The sequence below is a fragment of the Narcine bancroftii genome, chromosome 8 (assembly GCF_036971445.1).
Source record: "Narcine bancroftii isolate sNarBan1 chromosome 8, sNarBan1.hap1, whole genome shotgun sequence".
NCBI lineage: Eukaryota > Metazoa > Chordata > Chondrichthyes > Torpediniformes > Narcinidae > Narcine > Narcine bancroftii.
Window position 1 is genome coordinate 141281703 of NC_091476.1, and position 18751 is coordinate 141300453.

At 41.6% G+C, this 18751-nt stretch overlaps 2 protein-coding genes across 5 annotated transcripts in view; both read right to left on the bottom strand.

Annotated features, from left to right (window-relative positions):
- Positions 1-1147: 1147 nt before the first annotated feature.
- On the bottom strand, positions 1148-7584 carry fabp10a (fatty acid binding protein 10a, liver basic). Its single transcript, XM_069895092.1, has 4 exons — positions 7446-7584; positions 4689-4861; positions 1741-1830; positions 1148-1258 (listed from the first exon to the last, which is right to left on the bottom strand). Exons 1-4 carry the CDS (start codon positions 7510-7512, stop codon positions 1208-1210), a joined length of 381 nt encoding a protein of 126 aa, XP_069751193.1. The 5' UTR covers positions 7513-7584; the 3' UTR covers positions 1148-1207.
- A 2791-nt stretch (positions 7585-10375) lies between these two features.
- myom3 (myomesin 3) overlaps positions 10376-18751 on the bottom strand; it is a 72103-nt gene continuing 63727 nt past the window's right edge. For all 4 annotated transcript variants that reach the window (XM_069895088.1, XM_069895089.1, XM_069895090.1 and 1 more), the window contains 3 exons: positions 15707-15729; positions 15231-15286; positions 10376-14515 (listed from right to left, as the gene is read on the bottom strand). In XM_069895088.1, the coding sequence (XP_069751189.1) occupies positions 14261-14515; positions 15231-15286; positions 15707-15729 (334 nt within the window). In that variant the 3' untranslated portion in view covers positions 10376-14260. The remainder of the gene's footprint in view (positions 14516-15230; positions 15287-15706; positions 15730-18751) is intronic.

An 18751-nucleotide genomic window follows, 5' to 3' on the forward strand; every position in this document is an offset into this window, starting at 1 on the left:
TTGAACAACAACTGCTTTTAGTCTTTTACTCTGTTAACACTATTCTTTTTCTATTTTTCCACCAAAGTAGAGTACCTCCCATATAGTACAGGACAGAAAGTGTGGGAGGTGGAGAGACAGGTAGGGGGAGCAAGCATTAGGAAGGGGGCAGGGAAAAAAGAGAGAGAGAGAGAGAAGGTATGGAGTAGGTAAAGAAGAGATGGAAAACAGAGGAATTAGATGAGGCTGAGGACAGACACATCGGTGTAGGAATGATTGGAGAAATTAAAAAGGGTTTGCTGCAGGAAGCTCAAGTTTAGACCCACAGAGTGTAGGTTTTGGGTGAAGTGGTCACCCAATGTGGATTTGGCTTCACTGATTTGGCTTCACTGATTTGGAGGAGGATATGCCAGGCATATCCAGTGCAGGATGATGTACATGTAAAGCTCTGCCTTAAAAGGTTCATGTGGCGAGCTCTCTAATATTTCTTCTCCTCCCCCATCCCCCTTTCCCCCCCCCCCCGCCACACACACACAAAATGGTTTCCCACTCCACTTTCTCACACCTTCTCATCACCTCTCACACCTTCTGACCTATCATCCATCAGCTTGGGTCCCCTCTCCCAAGTTCTTTCCCCATAATATATATATGATTTTACATATTTTATCTTAGACCCAGAGTGTTGCCTGACTATTTATACCATGGATGCTCTCTCACCTGCTGAGTTCCTCCACCAATTCTTTGAGTGCTCAAGTTTTCCATAGTGCCAGTTACCATTTTCATTCATGATGGAACTCAGCACTGTCTGAAGCTGGGTTAATTGATCTTTGGTTTACAGGACAAGTGAACAGAACTCTGCTTCTTCCCTCCATAAAAACTTCCATCTCCTCTAGAAGGTCAAGCTTGGAGTGTGATAGAATACTCTCCAGCTGCCTGGATGAGAGTTGCTCCAATAAGAATTCCAATGTCACCCAGGACTTAATGATCAATGAAGACCATGAAAACTAATGAAGACCAATAAAGATTACCTGAATGAAGATCAATAACCAATGTATTTGATTGAGACTGGTTCTACTGTGTAGCTACTGTCTGCCCTTGTATCCAGGAATGGTTACTGTATTTAGATCATTACTGATGTTTTGGGGTACTAAAAAATAAGGCACACATGAACAGCAGAAAGGGAATTCCTTTTATTTTAATACACCTCAAGGGAATGCTTCTGTCGGTATTAAATTCGTCGACTTTTCCTGATCATGGTGGTGGTTCCTGCAGTAAGTGTCTGTAAATAATGGAGGAGCTTGAATGAGTAGAAGCAATGGTAACATGTCATCAATCACAATTCAACATAGGTCAGGAGTGAAGGTGACAGGAGATATGCTAGATCATGTAGTCAAGTAGTAATGTGATATAATGAGATTGATAGGTTTTTTTAATCATCCAGGGCATCAAAAGTTTTGGGGAGAAAGCCGGGCAGTGGGGGCTGAGTGGGGAAATGATTAAGTAACAGGGCCGTCTCGATGGCTTAAATGGCCTATTTCTGCTCCTATGTCACCTGGCCTTATCTCATACTGAGCTGTGCTCATTTGTCAATAGTTGTGAGATGATACACGTATATTAGCATCATGAAGCAAAGGACCTGTTACTAGGTTTTACTGTTTGGTGTTCTATGCTGATTACTAAGAGGACCTTGGCATGGACAGGATGGACTAATGATCTTGTTCTGTACCACAAAAACTTCTGGTTCATGAATCTTGAACTTACTTCAATCATTTCAGATCCTTGCACCTCCTGTATGTGGAGAAAGTTCTGTAATTTGCATATGAGCTTCCCGTCTTCCATTTGAACTGTGCACTGTGCAAAACAAAATCATTGTAAAAGTGTGAAATACACCTGGCGGTTCTGCCTTCCAATCAGATGTCTTAAATTTAAATTTGTCTTGTTTGCATTGGCATCAGGTTGATGTGAATCGATGTTGATGGGTGATCATAAAATTAGAAACAATGTGACAAATAGAAGGAGGAGCCTGGTTGTTCGATTAATTCCATTGTCCGCATGGCCTCTCATTCTCGACCCTTCAGAGTGAGGAAACCAAGCCTCAGCATCAAATCCTCTCAGAATGTGTTTCAGTGAGGGAAACAGAAAAGATCCTGAAGGATTTTTAAAAAGTTGATATGGAGCGATTCCCTCTGTAGGGAATCTCCATCTATGGGTGCCTGTGCAAAAACAAGAGGCTGAGTGTTTAGGACAGAGGTGAGGTAAAGTTTTTCTCTTTGAGGGTGCTGAATCTTTGGACTTTCTTCCTCGAGGGGTGATGGGAACAGAAGCTTGAATATTTTCAAGTTTCCATTTACCATCATGTACTCGAAAATCATAAGGTACGTGGAGAAATTTAAATTTAAATTAAATTAAATTTAGACCTACAGGTCGTTTTGGTCCATGAGTCCATGCCACCCAATTTACACCCAGTTAACCTACACCCTGGTATGTTTCAGACGGTGGGAGGAAACTGGAGCCCCTGGGGCAAACCCACGCAGACACGGGGAGAACATTCAAAGGCCTTACAGACAGCATGTGATTCGAACCCAGGTCCCAGTCACTGGCACTATAAAGGCATTGCACTAACCACTACACCAATCACGCTACCCTACTACGCCAACCATGTAATTGGATTTTGTAAAATAATTTCTAGTATCTGGCATCACTTGCAGGCAGGTGAAATGAGTGTTGGTGGGACATTTTGGTCAGCATGGGAAAGTTGGACTGAAGGGACTCATTCTTGTGTTTTAAAACCTGCTTTCCTCTGACCTTTTCCAGTTCCGAGAAAAGGTCACTGACCTTTGTCACTTTACTCATGGTTACTCCTGTCGGGGCAGTGAGCTGGTCACAACTGTTCTCTTACTGGGCCAGAAGCGGCAACCACATGAAATGGGTCTGGAGGCAGATTGGATAAAGGTGACACATTTCTGAAGAAGTACATCATCGGTAAATGTAAGGTCATCCATTTTGGAAATAAAGATAGTTGTTTGACTATTATTTAAACATTGATAAATTGCAGCATGCTGTTGTGCAGAGTGACCTGGGAGTGCTGGTGCATGAATCAGAGAAGGTTAGTTTGAAGTAGCAACAGGTAATCAAGAAAGCAAAGAGAACAATGGCCTTCATTAGCAAAGGGATTTCATTTAAGTGCTTGGAGGTTCTGCTGCAACTGTACAAGGTACTGGTGAGGCCATATCTGGTCTCCTTACTTGAGAAATGATCTACTGGCTCTGGAAGTGGGGTAGAGGAAGTTCACAGGGATGAGGGGCTTAGCCCATGAGAAGACGTTGAGGGGGATGATGCTCATTAAAGTTTTGAAGAATGGGGGGGGTGGAATCTATAAAAACATATACAATTATGAAAGGAATTGATGAAATAGAGGAAGGTGAGACCAGAACTATTGGGACATATCCTTAAGATGGAGGGGAGTAGATTTATGATAGAGATAAGGAGGAACTCATTCTCACAGAGGGTAGTGAATTGATGGAATTATCTGCCCAAAGAAACAGTAGAGACTGCCTCATTAAACATATTTAAGAGAGAGGTAAGTGGATTACTTTCACCAGAGGAGAATTAAGTGCCATTGTCACCACCGAGTCTTATGGCAGGCTTTGAATGGGAATTAGTGGTTACAGTCAGGTCATCCATGACTCATGACATGGTGGAGCAGGGGCTCAGGGTTGGGGAGACTTCCTCCTGGTCCTGGATGTATGTTGGCATGGAGCGAGATCTCTCATTCTTCTTCATGCTTTGGCATAACTTCCAGAGATCAACTGGAACTGAGTGGAAAAGCACTGGTGAGACTAACAGTAGGTCAAATAAATAATGCTCGCAAAAAAAGAACAAAAAACAGAATACTGAAGAAACAGGAAGTTTGGAATCGAAAACAGAAGATGTTTGAAATGATCTTCAAGCTGAGCAGCATCCATGGCGAGAAAGGTCAATGACCTTTCCTCAGATCTGGGAAAGGTCAAAGGGAAGCAGGTTTTACAATAGAATGAGGGGGTTGAAGAAGGAATGTGGAGGGTGGTGGAGAGAGAATTGAATAATTCCAAGGGCACGATGTAGTGCAAACAGAGGCAGTCGGAGATTTCAACAAGAAAAGAGGTTGGGAAAGCATTGGGGAATTGACTCAACAAGAACTACCAAAGAGTCAATAGGCTGGAGGTATTCCTTCTCTGCCATGATCCTTTGAGACCTTATAAAGGAGAAAAAGGTGTGGAAAAGCAGGAAAAACAGCATTGTTGGCCTAAGAATTGATTCTTAGGGAGGGGAAAGAGGAAGGAAGGGAGGGAGGAGAGGGAGGGGAGAGAGGGGAGGGAAGGGAGGAGAGGGAAGGAGGAGAGGGGAGGGAAGGGAGGAGAGGGAGGGGAGAGAGGAAAGAGAAAGGAGGGAGGAGTGTAGGAGGGAGGAGAGAGGGGAAGGGAGGGAGAAAAGGGGAGGGAGGGAAAGGAGGAGGGAGGGGATGGAGTGGAGGGGAGAGAGGAGAGGGAGGGGAGGGAGGAGAGGGAAAGGGAGGGGAGGGCATTAAACACATCTACAAAAGCTAGTGTCATAAGAAGCTGCAGCATGTTTACTTGAGGAGTTATTCCTTGAGATTACATTTTGACTTCAAGGCGAAAGGAATAGTGTGGACAGAGGTTGAAATGCAACAAAGCACCATGTGAAATTACCTTCAGTTTTTTGCCATCCATAGTGGTGATATCAGCTTCTTTCCCAATAGTGAACTGATTGGTGACCGACTGGCGGGGATTTTTGGTTGTAATGACAAAGTTATCTCCAGTTTGCTTGATTTCAATGATCGGCTTGATGTCTTTCCCAATCTTTATGATATCTTCTGGAAGAGCTACACAATCATACAATTCAAACTGTTGTAACTGCAGAGGAATATCATTTTGTCAAATGTATGACTGATATGGATTACAGATTGGAGGAGAATGGTGCTGAGGGGAGAGACTTTAAATCATTTGAGATCCGTCTCCATAGAAGGTCCCAACCCAAAATGTGGACTGACCATTTTTCTCCATGGATATCACCTAATCTGCTGAGACCCTCAAGTTTCTCATTGTTTGTTTAGGGTTAGGTAATATTCTTTTATCAGGCAGTGTCTGATCTTTTTCCTAGCATCCCATTTTCTGTTGGGCATCCATGGAAGGAGTGAAACACTAAAGTCTGCAGTCGCTGTGAATGTAGTAAAAACACACCAAAAAGCTGGAAGAACTCAGCTGGTCTTGCAGCATCCATAGGAGATAAAGATGTATTGCCAACATTTCAGGCCTGAGCCCTTCTCAGCTGAGTTCCTCCAGCATTTTGGTGTGTTTTTACTATCCATGGAAGGAGCAATAGCTCATACCTTGTGTGTGCAATCGAGAAGAATTAAAATGATATGAAGTAGTGACAATGTTATGTCAAATATATCCACCATCCAGCATCACTGCAGTCCACACCATCTAGACCATTCAGCAAGTCTCCTTCAACATCACATTCCGAACTCATGACCACTTCCACAAAGGAACAAGGTCAACAGTTGCAGGTTTCCCTCCTCAACTTATCCTGTCCTGAGTTTCAAATATTTTACCAGTTCTGGCACCAGTCTTCACTCCATTAAGGACATACACAAAAGATGTCTTTTGAAAGAAAGTAGCTCTGTCCTTAAGGAACCTGTTAGGTAAAAACATCATGAGCTGGGAATGTAGAGGCAGTCTCCCAGTGCTGGGCCGTAACAAGATGCAGTTGTGACCTTGTACTCTCAAGATAAGAGTGGGGATGACAAATTGATGTGCAGGAGGCTAGCAGAGAGGGACAGCAACAGTTTATTCATTGGACAATGTCATGGTATGATAATTTACTAAGTACGTATCCTAAGGTATATAAAAAACACCATTTGCTGATAACGGCAGAATGCGCCTTCTCCAACTAACACTGTTAGTTGCAAGTGTTACAATCCGGCAATAAAGAACAAAGAACCTTGATTTCAACTCAGTCTGGTGTTTGACTCACTCATTCATGAACAAAGCAGACCTAACAAACCCCACCGCCCAGACCATGCCCTCTTCTCACTACTACCATCAGGAAGGAGGTACAGTTGCCTGAAGTCAAGCACCTAACATTACAAAGACAGTTTCTTCCCTTTTGCCAATAGATTTGTGAACAGACAATGACCCACAGGCACTACCTTACTTTATCCTATTTTTTGCACCTGTGTCGCTGCTGCAAAACAATGGATTTTGTGACATGTTCATGACAATAAATTCTGATTCTGAATCCTGGAAGTTCCTCCTGAATGCCACTGTGGGAACACCTCCACCAGAAGAACCACAGTGCCACAGTGGTTCAACTTGGTGGCTAACCACCACCTCTCAGTGCAAAGCCACACACCCACTTGACAATGAGAAGGAAGTACACGGAGAAGGGACAATTTAAACCACCCACATTAGTCGCAGTACACCCAACACAGGCTCAACACCCAGTGCAATACCTGAATGTGCTGGAAAAAACTCAGCAGGTTACATGGCATTCATAGAAAGCAAAAGGCAGTCAGCGTTTCAGGCCTGAGCACTTCTTCAGGAGTGCCAAAAATCAGACAGAAATAAAAAGGTGGAGAGAGGGAAAAGGGAAGCACTTTTGAACAGTCAAGTCACGTGTGTTTTGCAGAGGGGACCACTAATCCCCAAACCCTTCCCACTATCGATGAGACAAAGGTCAGGGTAGCGATTTTCCACTGCAGTGTGGCTTCAACTTTAAGTAGCTCAATACAGCAAAATGTCCACTTGGCATCCACCAGCAAAACCATTCATACCTCTGTTACCAGTGCACCACGTCTTCACTGTGTTCCCTCAGAAAATGCACCACCAGTTATTCCCAAACCCATGACTCCTCCTGCCAAGTAGAACAGGAGAGATGATGAATGTTAACTCCATCCTGTCCTGGAAATATATTGTTATTCCTTTAAGGATGCTGAGTCTAAGTCCTCCCCAGCACCACTCTGGAAGGACCTCCCGGACAAGGGAAATAGAGATGAACAATCAAGCTGAGCAGCATGAGTGGGAGAATGATGGATGTTTCGGTCAGAGGCAAGCATCAAGTGTTGTGAAACCATGATCTTGACCATCCTACATACTGCAAGTAAACAAAAGGAACCAGCCAGTGACTAGGACAGCATGGTCAGGTAGCAGTTAGCACTGCTCTGTTATAGTGCCAGCGTCTTGGGTTTGAATCGGCACTATCTGTAAGGAGTTTGTACGCTCTCCCCAGGGGCTTCAGCTTCCTCCCACCCTTCAAAATGTACTGGGGTTCTAGGTCAATTGGGTGTAATTGGGCAGAATGGGCTTGTGGGCTGAAAGGGCCTGTTTACCATTCCGTACATATGTATAAAAGTCTAATTCCTCCCAGAGAGGGAGCTTTGCCCCAGTTAGTGGTGACTCACTTACAGAGAGCTCGCATGAAGTTCTCGATATTCTCCTGTGCATAGACCTCCCATGTCCCAGAGAAGGCCATCCTTCCAGTTCTAACTCACTTGCTGCAGGCTGGTCAGGAAACACTTCACAAAGTGGAGCAGGGTGTTCAGTGATCAAGATTTATACCTGGCAGTGAGGATGCATCCATTCAGATTTGGTAATAATTTGACTATTGATTAGGTCTGAAGGTTCATGTCTAATCATTAACTGAAATGTAATCAGGTAGGTCCTCCAAAGAGCAGTTCTGGATGTTTAGATGTAAGTAATCTCATCAATTTAGTGTTCAAAGCCCAGTAAATCATTCACTCTTCCTTGTCAGTGTCTGAATCCTAGTTATGGTCATATACTTAAATAATTTATGCTTTATTATTTAAACTAAAATATAACATTCACAAACTCCTTCACTAGCCTTTATCTATATTTATAACACGGTTTGTCTTGTCTTTGTCAGACTATGTGCTCTGTGGTGAGATTACACTACACGAGGTAAATACATTGAAGGCCCCACATGTTGTGTAAAAATGACAGTGATTGCTTTGATATTTGATGGTGAAATTTGGGTCATTAGGATGACCTTCGGGATTTGGAGGTTGCCACTCAGTGCGAACACAAGGAGATGCTTCCTCAGCCAGAGGGAGAGGAATCTGAGAAATTCCTGACCACATATTCACAAAGAGGGGTGGATGTAGGTCTCTCCGCTGAAGGGTTTAAGGGCAAGGGGAGAAGGTAGGACATGAATCAGAGAGGATGTTCAGAGATGACCGTGTTCCATGCTGGAGGGATTGACTGCTGCAGCTGGAGTGTAAGAGCCTCCATCTGCAGTGAGCCAGCCTCAGTCCTGACCAGCAAGGAAGTTTGCATGTTCTCCCTGTGGCTGTGTGGACTCCCTGATTTTTCTGTTTACTTCCACATTCCAAAAACGTGGCTTAATTGTCCACTGTGAATTTTTCCCAATGTGTAGGCGAGGGGGGGTGGGGGAGGGGTTGAATCTAAGTGAGGTTGATAGAAAGATGGGAAGGTTCCAGAAAAATAGATTATGTGTGTGTGGTTGGGAAGGATTCGATTGTTGTGGAATGGGTCAGAACAACATTGTGGACTGAAGAGCCTGCTCATTGCTGTAATGTTCTATGTTCTAAGGCATTAATTCCCAACCAGTGGGCCACAGTTTCCATATGGACCTCAGAGACTTCCCAACCCCCTGAGGTCAGGTTGGGTTGAGGTCATGTCTTAGTCCTCACGGGAGACCTTGGATGGAGTGGCGAGCAATCTACCACTGAGGTCAGTGAGGGCATCTGGCCATCTCTCAGTATAAGTGGCTTGGCGCTCAGCACTCAGTCACAGTTCCTATCAGACCTCCACACAAGACAGGTTCAGAAGTGTGTTTTCTGTTTTCTTACTGCTTGTTGATCTTCACCTCAGTGCAGACTCAAGAGGCTCCTGTTTATAAGATAAGACACATGATATACTTCTCCTCTAAAATTGGATATAAATTATTTTTTGCAAATATTCTCATAGAAGATTTACCCTGGACTGAATTGCTTGATGTAGGATAAGTTACAAGTTTACCTGAGCAAATGAATAACCTTTAACATTCAAGGAAACATCTTGATACTACAGAAATAAACATATCAGGTGTGCATTATCTACAGTAGAACCAAGGATGTGCAAACAGGAGAAGAAACTTCAGGAACAGGGGTCTCATTAAAGTGGCTTGAGCTTTGATTTTGATTGAGAATTTTATGTTCAGTGTAGGCTTGCAGTGTTTTTTGTTGTTTAAAAATGTTAAATAAAATTTAACCGTGAGGTGGCACAGTTAGTGTAGTGGTTAGCGCAACACCATTACGGAGCCAGTGATTTGGACCTGTGTTCGAATCCCGCACTGTCTGTAAGGAGTGGTGCATTCTCCCTGTGTCTGTGTTGGTTTTCCCTAGGAGCTTTGGTTTTTTCAAACCCTTCAAAATGTACCGGGGGTTATAGGTCAATTGGGTGCAACTGGATGCATGGGCTTGTGGTCTGAAAGGGCTTATTACCATGCTATATGTATAAATTAAAATTAAAAAAAAACTTTATATTAGATAAAGATGTGTTTCTTAAGGAGCTGCTGTTGACTTGAAAATATTGCTCACTCATTCCCACTAATGGGCCATGGCACGTTAGGCTGGAAGCCAGGTGAGTCTAAGACCGTAAAAGATTGAGTACTACTGGTCTAATCAAATGGGATTTGTGTAGGTTTAGAGTAAGTCCATGCCTGATGGTTGTTGAGGACTTGACAGAAAGCCTGATTTTCTGTCAACTATTAAGTTGGCTGTTATAAACACTCCCTTGAGAAGTTCAGGCTACTTTCTTTTGTAAATAAAACTGCTGGAGGAACTCAATGGGCCAGGCAACATCCACCGAGGGATATCCATGGAGGCTGTCCTACTCTTTGACCATGTTCTCACCCAGACTTGCTACACCATCCACATGCCCATCACCACTTCTCTCTGTGGATACTGCCTGACCTGCTGAGCTCCTCCAGCAGTTTGGTTTTTTGTTCTAGATTTCAGCATCTGCAGCCTGTGCTTTTGTATTTTTTGCACCATTTGCTGAACATATTACTTATACTTGCAACATTTTTTCTTGTGAAATAGTCACTTTTTTAATGGACAGGAAAGAAGTGTGCTGGGTTTCCTTGTTTAATGTGCGTGTGGAAGGCAGAGGTGATTCACCTGGTGCTGAAGCCAGGCAGATTGCCTCTGTCTCAGTTTATTCAATCCAACCTGAATTCTCGGTCAGGACCTTCACAAATCAAAATCCGGTCGGTCAATCACTGAATGGTGAAAGGAGCGAGGTTATTTATTAGCTCGGGGAAGAGCAAACTAGTGAAATGAATATCATATTGAGTCAGAGCCATGCAAAAAACCTTCATAAAATCTTTGCCTTTATTTAGTATGTAATATTTTCTCTGATTTTTACTGGTCATTAATATCTCAATCTTTGTGGATGGAGAGCAGGGATTAACAGAGCTACAATCAATGGCCTTTTTCATCTGCCTATTAGCCAGCTCCAGACATTGTCTTCACTGTGGAAACCTCTCAAAGAGAGAGGTGGTCAATGCAGTGTGAAAGGAAAACACATCCTTTTATCCCGTACAAATCTATTATTGGCTTTCCATTCTATACTTCGGTCCCTTTTGTCTTTGTGTGTCATTAGGGGCTCCAGCAGAATCTTAAAACCTAACCACATCCAGAGGTAATGATGTTAAACATTCTCCAGATAAGAAATATTCGATTGTGCATATAAGAAAATGTATTGTGTTGTTGTCCAAATATCAAAATATTACTGACATATTGAAGTTATCATCACTGTTGAAACCTTTTCAATGTATGTTCCTGCTGTTCACGTGATTGGCCTGTTTGTTAATTTATCGGATAAATTGTCTTCTTTCAGTGTCATGTTGAATATATTCAGCTGCACAGCTCAGCGTGCGAGTGCGAGGTTCTGGTGAAATATTCCCCGAAACATCTGGATAGTTAATACATGTCATGGCCACTGAGAGAAAGGTCTGGTGACACGATGTTCAGTTTGAAGTTTATTGGCTTGGATTTTGATCGGGCTTAACCGGTTATGCAGTGCTGATCTATTCATCTGTGTCCATGTCTATCTACGCCAATCCAATATGCCAGTGTGCAATGAACTGGGATTCACTGGGAGAGTGCTGTATTGAGGACTGGCTCTGCCTCCCAGCTCCACCCTCGTTTCCCACCTAAACCCAGAACTCTTCTGAAGCCTACTTGTGAACCCTAACCGTTGTTGAAAGCTAATAAAAGCGTTTGTTCTCCCTCCAGTCATGTGAGAGCTTTTATCTACACTACACAGTGCTAGATCCATATCCCACTATTCTTTCTCCATCCAACCATTGAAAGTAGTATTTGTATTTGCCTTCTCTGCCAGTTTGTTCCAGATATTAACCACCCTCTGTGTGAAAAACCTACCCCTTAGATATCTTTTAAATCTCTCCCTTCCCTTAAACCTGTGCCTCTAGTTTTACATTCCCCATCCTATGAAAGAGATTCTGACCTTCTGTCTTATTTATGGCCCTTTTAATCTTATGTATAACCCACTATAAAGTCACCCCTCAGTCTGTTAGGATAGCCCAGCCTATCCTGTCACAACCACAATCCTCCTTTCCAGGCAACATCCTGGTGAATCTCCAGTGCTCGATTGTTATCACATACTTCTGTAGCATCCTGTATACAATACTCTAGGTGCAACCTCTTGGGAGATATGGCAGAGCCTCCCCTCTCCTCTTTGCAAAGGGGGTGTGTTACAGAGTTCTGTGTTGTGTATTGGCCTATGTGTTGTGTGGTTTTATGTTAAAAAGTGACAGTTTGCCTGAGAGAGCCAAGGTGAAGGTGGACTGCTGTGAGAGTGGGAGACGGACTGAGCATATGCAGAAAATGATCTAAAAATTTCTGGACTTGGATGATAAACCACCACTGGGGGTTGCTGTGGAGTGGAAGGAGGCCCAGAGGATGACTCATGGTCTGGAGGACAGTTTAGAATGATGGGATTTCAAAAAGGATAAATATTCCGAAGGCAGCCAGAAGGATCCGGACCAAGCCAGTCGTTCCTCTCTCTGCAAGCAACACAAGAAGACAACTTCAAATTTTGTGCTCTCTCTCTCTCTCTCTCTCTCTCTCTCTTTTCTTTCTGGTTGCTGGTTTGATCTTGTAACAGGTGGCACAGATGACAAAGCAGTTAGCTCAGTGCCTTTACAGCACCAGGGAATGGGACCAGGTTTCGAATCCCACGCTGTCTGTAAGGAGTTTGTATGTTCTCTTCTTGTCTTTGTGGGTTTTTCCCAGGGGCTCAGGTTTCCTCCCATATTCCAAAATGTACTGGGGGTGTAGGTCAATGGGTACGGACTCGTGGGCCAAAATGGCCTGTTACCATGCTGCATGTATAAATTTTAAAAAATTAAATTTAAAATTTAAATTTAAAATGTAAATATAATTTAAAATGAAAGAACTTTCTACTCTATTACAGGACAGTGCCTTTCATTGAGAAGAGTTAACATCGCAGGATCATGTTGGGCAGCAACACCATCAAAATCCAGGGATAGTCAATAAACCATTGCAGCATTCCCAACCGTATAGCTTTGATGGGTCCCAAATAAGCACCAGTTGTATAATTGTATCTAAATAAAGACAAAAGAAATTGGTGCTGACAGGACCTGTCCAATATTCAAGGAACATTGGCAACTGCCTTGGTTGTTTTCTCTGGACTATAGGAGATTGAGGGGAGGCTTGCTAGAGGTTTAGAAAATCAAGAGAGGCATTGTTTGAGTGGACGCTCAGAATCTTTCTCCCATGGTGACAAAGCCACACACTAGAAGACATTCATTTAAAGCGGAAGGGTGGGGGTGGAGGTGGGAGGATTAAAGGAGTTTTTTTTTTTTACAGAGAGAGTGGTGGGTACTTGGAATAGACTGCAGGCTAGTGGTGAAAACAGATACAATATCAATGATTAAGAGGCTTCTGGATAGACACAAGAAAATGCAGGGATCAGATGCAAGCAGCAGAAGGTCAGTGTAATGTGGACATCATGTTCACCACAGACGTTCCTGTGCTGGGCTGTTCCACGTCCTGTCTCTGCATGTGGCCCAGGTTTTAGCAGGACGCTCACCCACTGATGTCTTACATTCCCACTTCCATCTGCTTTATCTGGGCCATCAATCTGGCATAACCATTGTTGCAAGTCCCTGCTCTGTCTCAGATCTACCTAGTAGCTAAGCAACCTTTAGTTCAAGCAACTGAGAGCTGCATATGTTTTATGTTCACCAGTTGGCTGAATGTTCAATAAAATTTGATGCCATATTATACTGTGGTCCACACACCACTGAGGATTGGGACAGTTACAAAACCTCATGGAGTAAAAGGTATTTCATCTCATATCAAGGCTGCATTCAAATTCCAGAGTAGAATATCCTGAACGAATCTACATGCTGATAACTGGACAGCCAATAATAAATGTAGCATATATCACAACTGTTCATTATAAAGACAAATTTATTGGGCAAAAGCCGCCAATGAAGGAGTTAATGTAAGCTTAGGGAATGAGTCTTGGCTGGCGTTCAAATCTCAGCACATTAACCCCAGCAGAGTTGGGTTATTCTCCCACACAGTTTGAACAGAGCAGGACCTGTGGCCCACCCTCAGCATTTGAGGCCAGAACCAGAGCTCCTCTGTGTCATCACCTCTTCCTGGCTTGGAAGGGTGATCCAGGGACTCCTGAGAAGGCTGGTGTCCTGCCGTCCATTTTTGAGAAGAGATTCGTGTAGTGAAAGGAGATAATTTAATGAACCATTCATGAGAACAGGAATAGACACAGTCATGCCTCACAACCTCACTGAGGTACCTTCTCAAAGACCCCCTCTTCACAAAGGCATCCAGTTGCTGGTGAGAGTTGGTGACATTATTTTCTCCAGTAACAACTTGAACCTCATCATTCCTGGTGAGAGTGTTCCGCCAATTATTTTGCCCTAACTCCCAGATGTTTTGTGGAACATTGACTCCTGTCATCGCAACACATGTATTTCCACGATATCTTCAAATTCGTTTCTATCACGCTCAAAGCTCAAGTTGTCATTTCTACATTGACTTTCCAACTGAAATATCAACAACACCACAAAATAAAACACCATCACCTGGAATTCAAACCATTTCATAAAACCAAACTTGCGCTGGTGACTCCTTTTTATTCCCCCCTTCTTCTGCTGTGTCTGTCTTCGTAATAAGCGTTGACTGTTACTCCTCTCTTGTCTCCTCACCACATTTATACACACCTACTGTGATAACAGCGGTCTCAGAGCCATATTTATTCCTAACTAACAGTGAGTATCTTCCAGAGTCCTGGGAAGTGACCTGCTGGATGGTGAAAGTGACAGAAGTCTTTTCCACAGTGATCTGACAGTGTTCACCAGCCATGACCTCTTTGTCATTTTTCAGCCAAAATACCTCTGGTGTGGGATCTCCAGAAATGGTGCAAGACAGGTACAGGGTCTGTGGAATGTGACAAAATATTAATCTTACTTTTGGGTCATCTGGAGTACAATGTTGCTATTAACAAACCAGTCAGTTGTGTCCTGTTGTAATAATGCCAGCAACCTTCACTTTATTTTAATTACTAGCTTAGTGAAACATTTGTCATACTCATTCGCCACAATATGTTCAAAGTACAATGGAAATTAAAACCTATGGTATCAATGGAAGTGTTTTGGAATATCATTAAATTGTCTTTGCTTTGGGTTGAGACCCTGCACCAGGAATCATGTGGACCAGGGATCAGGTGCTCAGTAGAACTGAGCAGATCTCAGAACTGCCCATTGCTATTAAATACATAACCCATGGATCTCCTTCACTTACATAATCAGTTCAGGAGCAAGGGATTTAGAACAAGATTGAGTTACATTAGAATTTGTATTCAAACTCTTACTGAATAGTGTACTAAAATTATATTTTAATTTCTGATGACCAGATTGGTGTTCACAGTCACGAAGAAGCTTTGTTACACAAAATTAAAGCTACTGTATATTACAGACAAAGGAAAGAAAATATTACTTTGCACCATGTGTCATAGATAGAAATACTTTTTCTTTTTGGAGGCTTTGCTAAAGGAAATATAATGGATGTTTATCCTATGGTAGCTTTGAATGAAGCATTTGCGATAATGTTAACGCTCTTGTGTGAATACTTCCATTGCATTTGCATTCCTTACCTTGCTCTCCATGACATTTACGACATCAGGTAGACCCTTGACCACTTTAGCTCTGTCTGAAGGAAAAGGAACAAAATATAATTTTGGAAGTCTGATAGATAGTTGAAGTAGTATTCCAGTGAAATCTAATTCTGGGAAATTCCAACTTATTCTTTGCCAATGTGATTGTGTAACAGGGGGGTGGAGATATCTGCCCATCTTTAAACCTTGTGCAGGAAGACAACACAAAGATTCCTGTGCCACCCGTGAGGATGTTGTGAAAAGCAGAACAGGTGGATTGGGTTCCCCTCCAAATGTCCCAACCTGGACTGTGTGTGCCCTGTGGTGTGACGATGTCTTAACCCCAGAGTCCAGACCTTGACCAGAAATTCATCCTTGCAATAGTAGTAACATAGTGTTCTCCTCAACCTGACGGAATAGCAAGTTATAGATACTCCAGGAACACATGATGTTTACAATTGGTTGAACTAACTTACTTTTCTCTTCAAATGCTGCTTGTCTGAAAGGTAAATGCAACAAATATCAGGAAATTCACAGTGATTCTTGACTCTACATTTTAGTCATGCAATACACTTAACTTTCTCAGAAGAATATAGCATTAGTAGTAGGTTAGTGGATGAGACTCCTTCCTCTGACCAGATAGTGGATTCAAGTAATACTCCTGAGACTCTTGCCCAACAAGCACAGCTGATGACCCAGTGCAGTGTTGAGAGACCAGTGACCTGTTTCACGTCGCTCGCTGAACTGCCTCCAATCTGCTTCCTCAGCTGGATTTTCCCATATGATAGAGTCGAATTCAGTTTTTTATTTAAAGTTTTGGAGAAATTTAATTTTGGGCCTTTTTTATTGGTTGGATTAAGGCTTTATATAGAAGTCCTACTGCTAGAGTTGTGACAAATGGACAGGCATCTTCATCTTTTATGTTATCCAGATCAATAGACAAGGCTGTCCTTTGTCACCAGCTCTATTTGCATTGGTTATTGATCATTTTGCTCAGATGATTAGACAAGATAGCAATATTAAAGGTATTAAGGTGAAAGCTGATGAATATAAAATAAATTTGTTTGCAGATGACATTTTGATATATTTAGCACAACCTTTGAAATCTTTGGGGAGTCTGGATGATAGATTGGAGCAGTATGGTGAAATATTGGGTTATAATATTAACTGGAAAAAGAGTGAGATTATTCCTTTAGCTGAAATGGATTATTCTCTCTGTAGGCATATTGTCAAATTTAATTGATCAGATCAGATTAAGTATTTAGGTTTTAGGATAGGTAGTAATTATAATCATTTTTATGAACTGAATAATCTACCTTTGTGATAGTACAGATTCTATCACCAATGTGTATATGTACAGATTGTAGTGTAGGATGACTGTGGTTGGCTGAGAGTGTAGCCACACCTACTGGCAGGTCTTAGAGGATTGCTCCTAGCCAGACCAGGTCATTGTGGACTGGTCGACCTACTTGTGATATGCTCCAATCTTTTAGTTAATAAAAGCCTTGGTTTGGATCAACAAGTCTTTGGTTCTTTCGACGCGCTCTACAACCTTTATTCTCTAAAATTAAGAACGATTTGAATCGGTGGAAAGATATACCTATAACATTAATAGGACATGCTAATTATATTAAAATGAATATCTTTCCTCAAATTCAATATCTTTTTCGATCTATTGCTTGCAAGGTTCCTCAAAATTTTTTAAAGCTTTGAATGCTTTGGTGAAGAGGTTTTGTGGAAAGGTAAAATGGGAAGGGTGTCATTACAGAAATCAACTTGGAAGTTTGCATTAGGAGGTTTGCAACTTCCTACTTTTCAGAATTATGATGAATCAGCACATTTGAAATTTATTAACAAGGTGTTTGAAATGGATAAACCTTTGATATAGGCTAATATTGAATTATGTCAGACTGGCGAGAAGAGGATGGATTGGTTTATTTATAGATGGAATTCTCCATTATTAAATAATTATAATTTGCCAGTGTTGAAACAAATAGTGGAATTATGGAATTTAAAAAATGAAATTTTGGCTTTGTTTCAAAATAAGCTTTTTCCTTTTACACTTAATAATTAACTTCTGAAGTTGTGGGAACAGAAAGGAATTAAACTGGTAGAAGATTGTCATGAAGCAGGATATTTTATTTTGTTTCAAAGAATGAAGGAGAAACATGAAATATCTTTGAATACTCTTTTTTCTTATGATCAAATTAAAGCCCTATTGCTGGATAATTTTGGGCATACATTATGGCTACCCAGGTGGTCTAAATTTGAAATTTTGCTTACTGATGGTGGTAAGAAAGGATATCTGAGATGTATGCTTTATTGCAGAATAAAATGCTTAAGCCTGATGTTTATAAATCTAAATTAAAATGGGAAAAAGATTTGTCCATATCTATTTCTCAGAATGATTGGATGAATCTATGTGAGGACAATATAACTAAAATTGTAAATGTAAGGTAGGTTTGGTTCATTATAATTTTCTTCATCAATTACATTTAACTCCAGAAAAATTAAGGACATATAAATTTATTTCTTCTGATTTATGTTTTAGATGTCATAAGGAAGTTGGTTCTTTTTTACATTCTACTTGGTTATGTGAAACCTTTTTGGTATAGATTTAAGGAACATTTAGAAGCTATTTTTAATTGAAAATTTCACTTGACCCTTTGATATTTTTATTGGGTTATATTAAGAAATTGAGCTTGGAGTTAAAATTAAATAAATGTCAAATTGCTTTTTTGAGATTGGCTTTAGCTGTGGCTCAAAAATGTTTGGCAATTACTTGGAAGAATGAGAATAATTTGAGTATTCAGCGATGGCATTTGGAAATGAGATCTTGTATTCTGTTGGAAAACATGTCCCTCATTTAAGAGAAAGTTGGATGTGTACGTGGAGGAGAGGGGGGTTGGAGAGTTATTGGTGGAGAGCGGGAAGTTTGAGCTAGTGGAGTTGTTCTTGTGAACTGGTGCGGACTCGAAAGGCCAACATGGCCTGTTTCCGCTCCTTAAATGGTTATATGGTTATAACATAATTTACGTAATAATTATTCTTGTTTTTATTAAAACTTGGAGCTCGTATCTGGTATATATAGGGTTGAAATACTAATTTTCTTCCCACACATTGATGGTGTTGCTCCGAACCATGGCAAACAACTGATTGAGAGTTTTATGTTATGTGATTTCCTCTTCCTTTTGGGGTAGTTTAGAGGGGGGTGGGGAAGGGTGTGTGGGTTAGGGTAGGGGGTGGGGGTTGCAGGGGGTATATTTACAAACATATCATGTATGCATTATGTTTTTCTTTACTTGTATTTTTTATTGTATGACTTATCATGATCAATAAATAACATTTTCCAAAAAAAATGAGGGGCTGAGATGGGGTAGATAACCAGGCCATTTATCAGGAAGTCTAGAAGGTGGATGTTTAAAGTAAAAGGAGAGACATTTAAAGTAGTCGTGTCACTAGGGTTGATGTCACCAGGAATGGTAACTCATGATGTCACCAACCAGCCCCCCATCACCCCC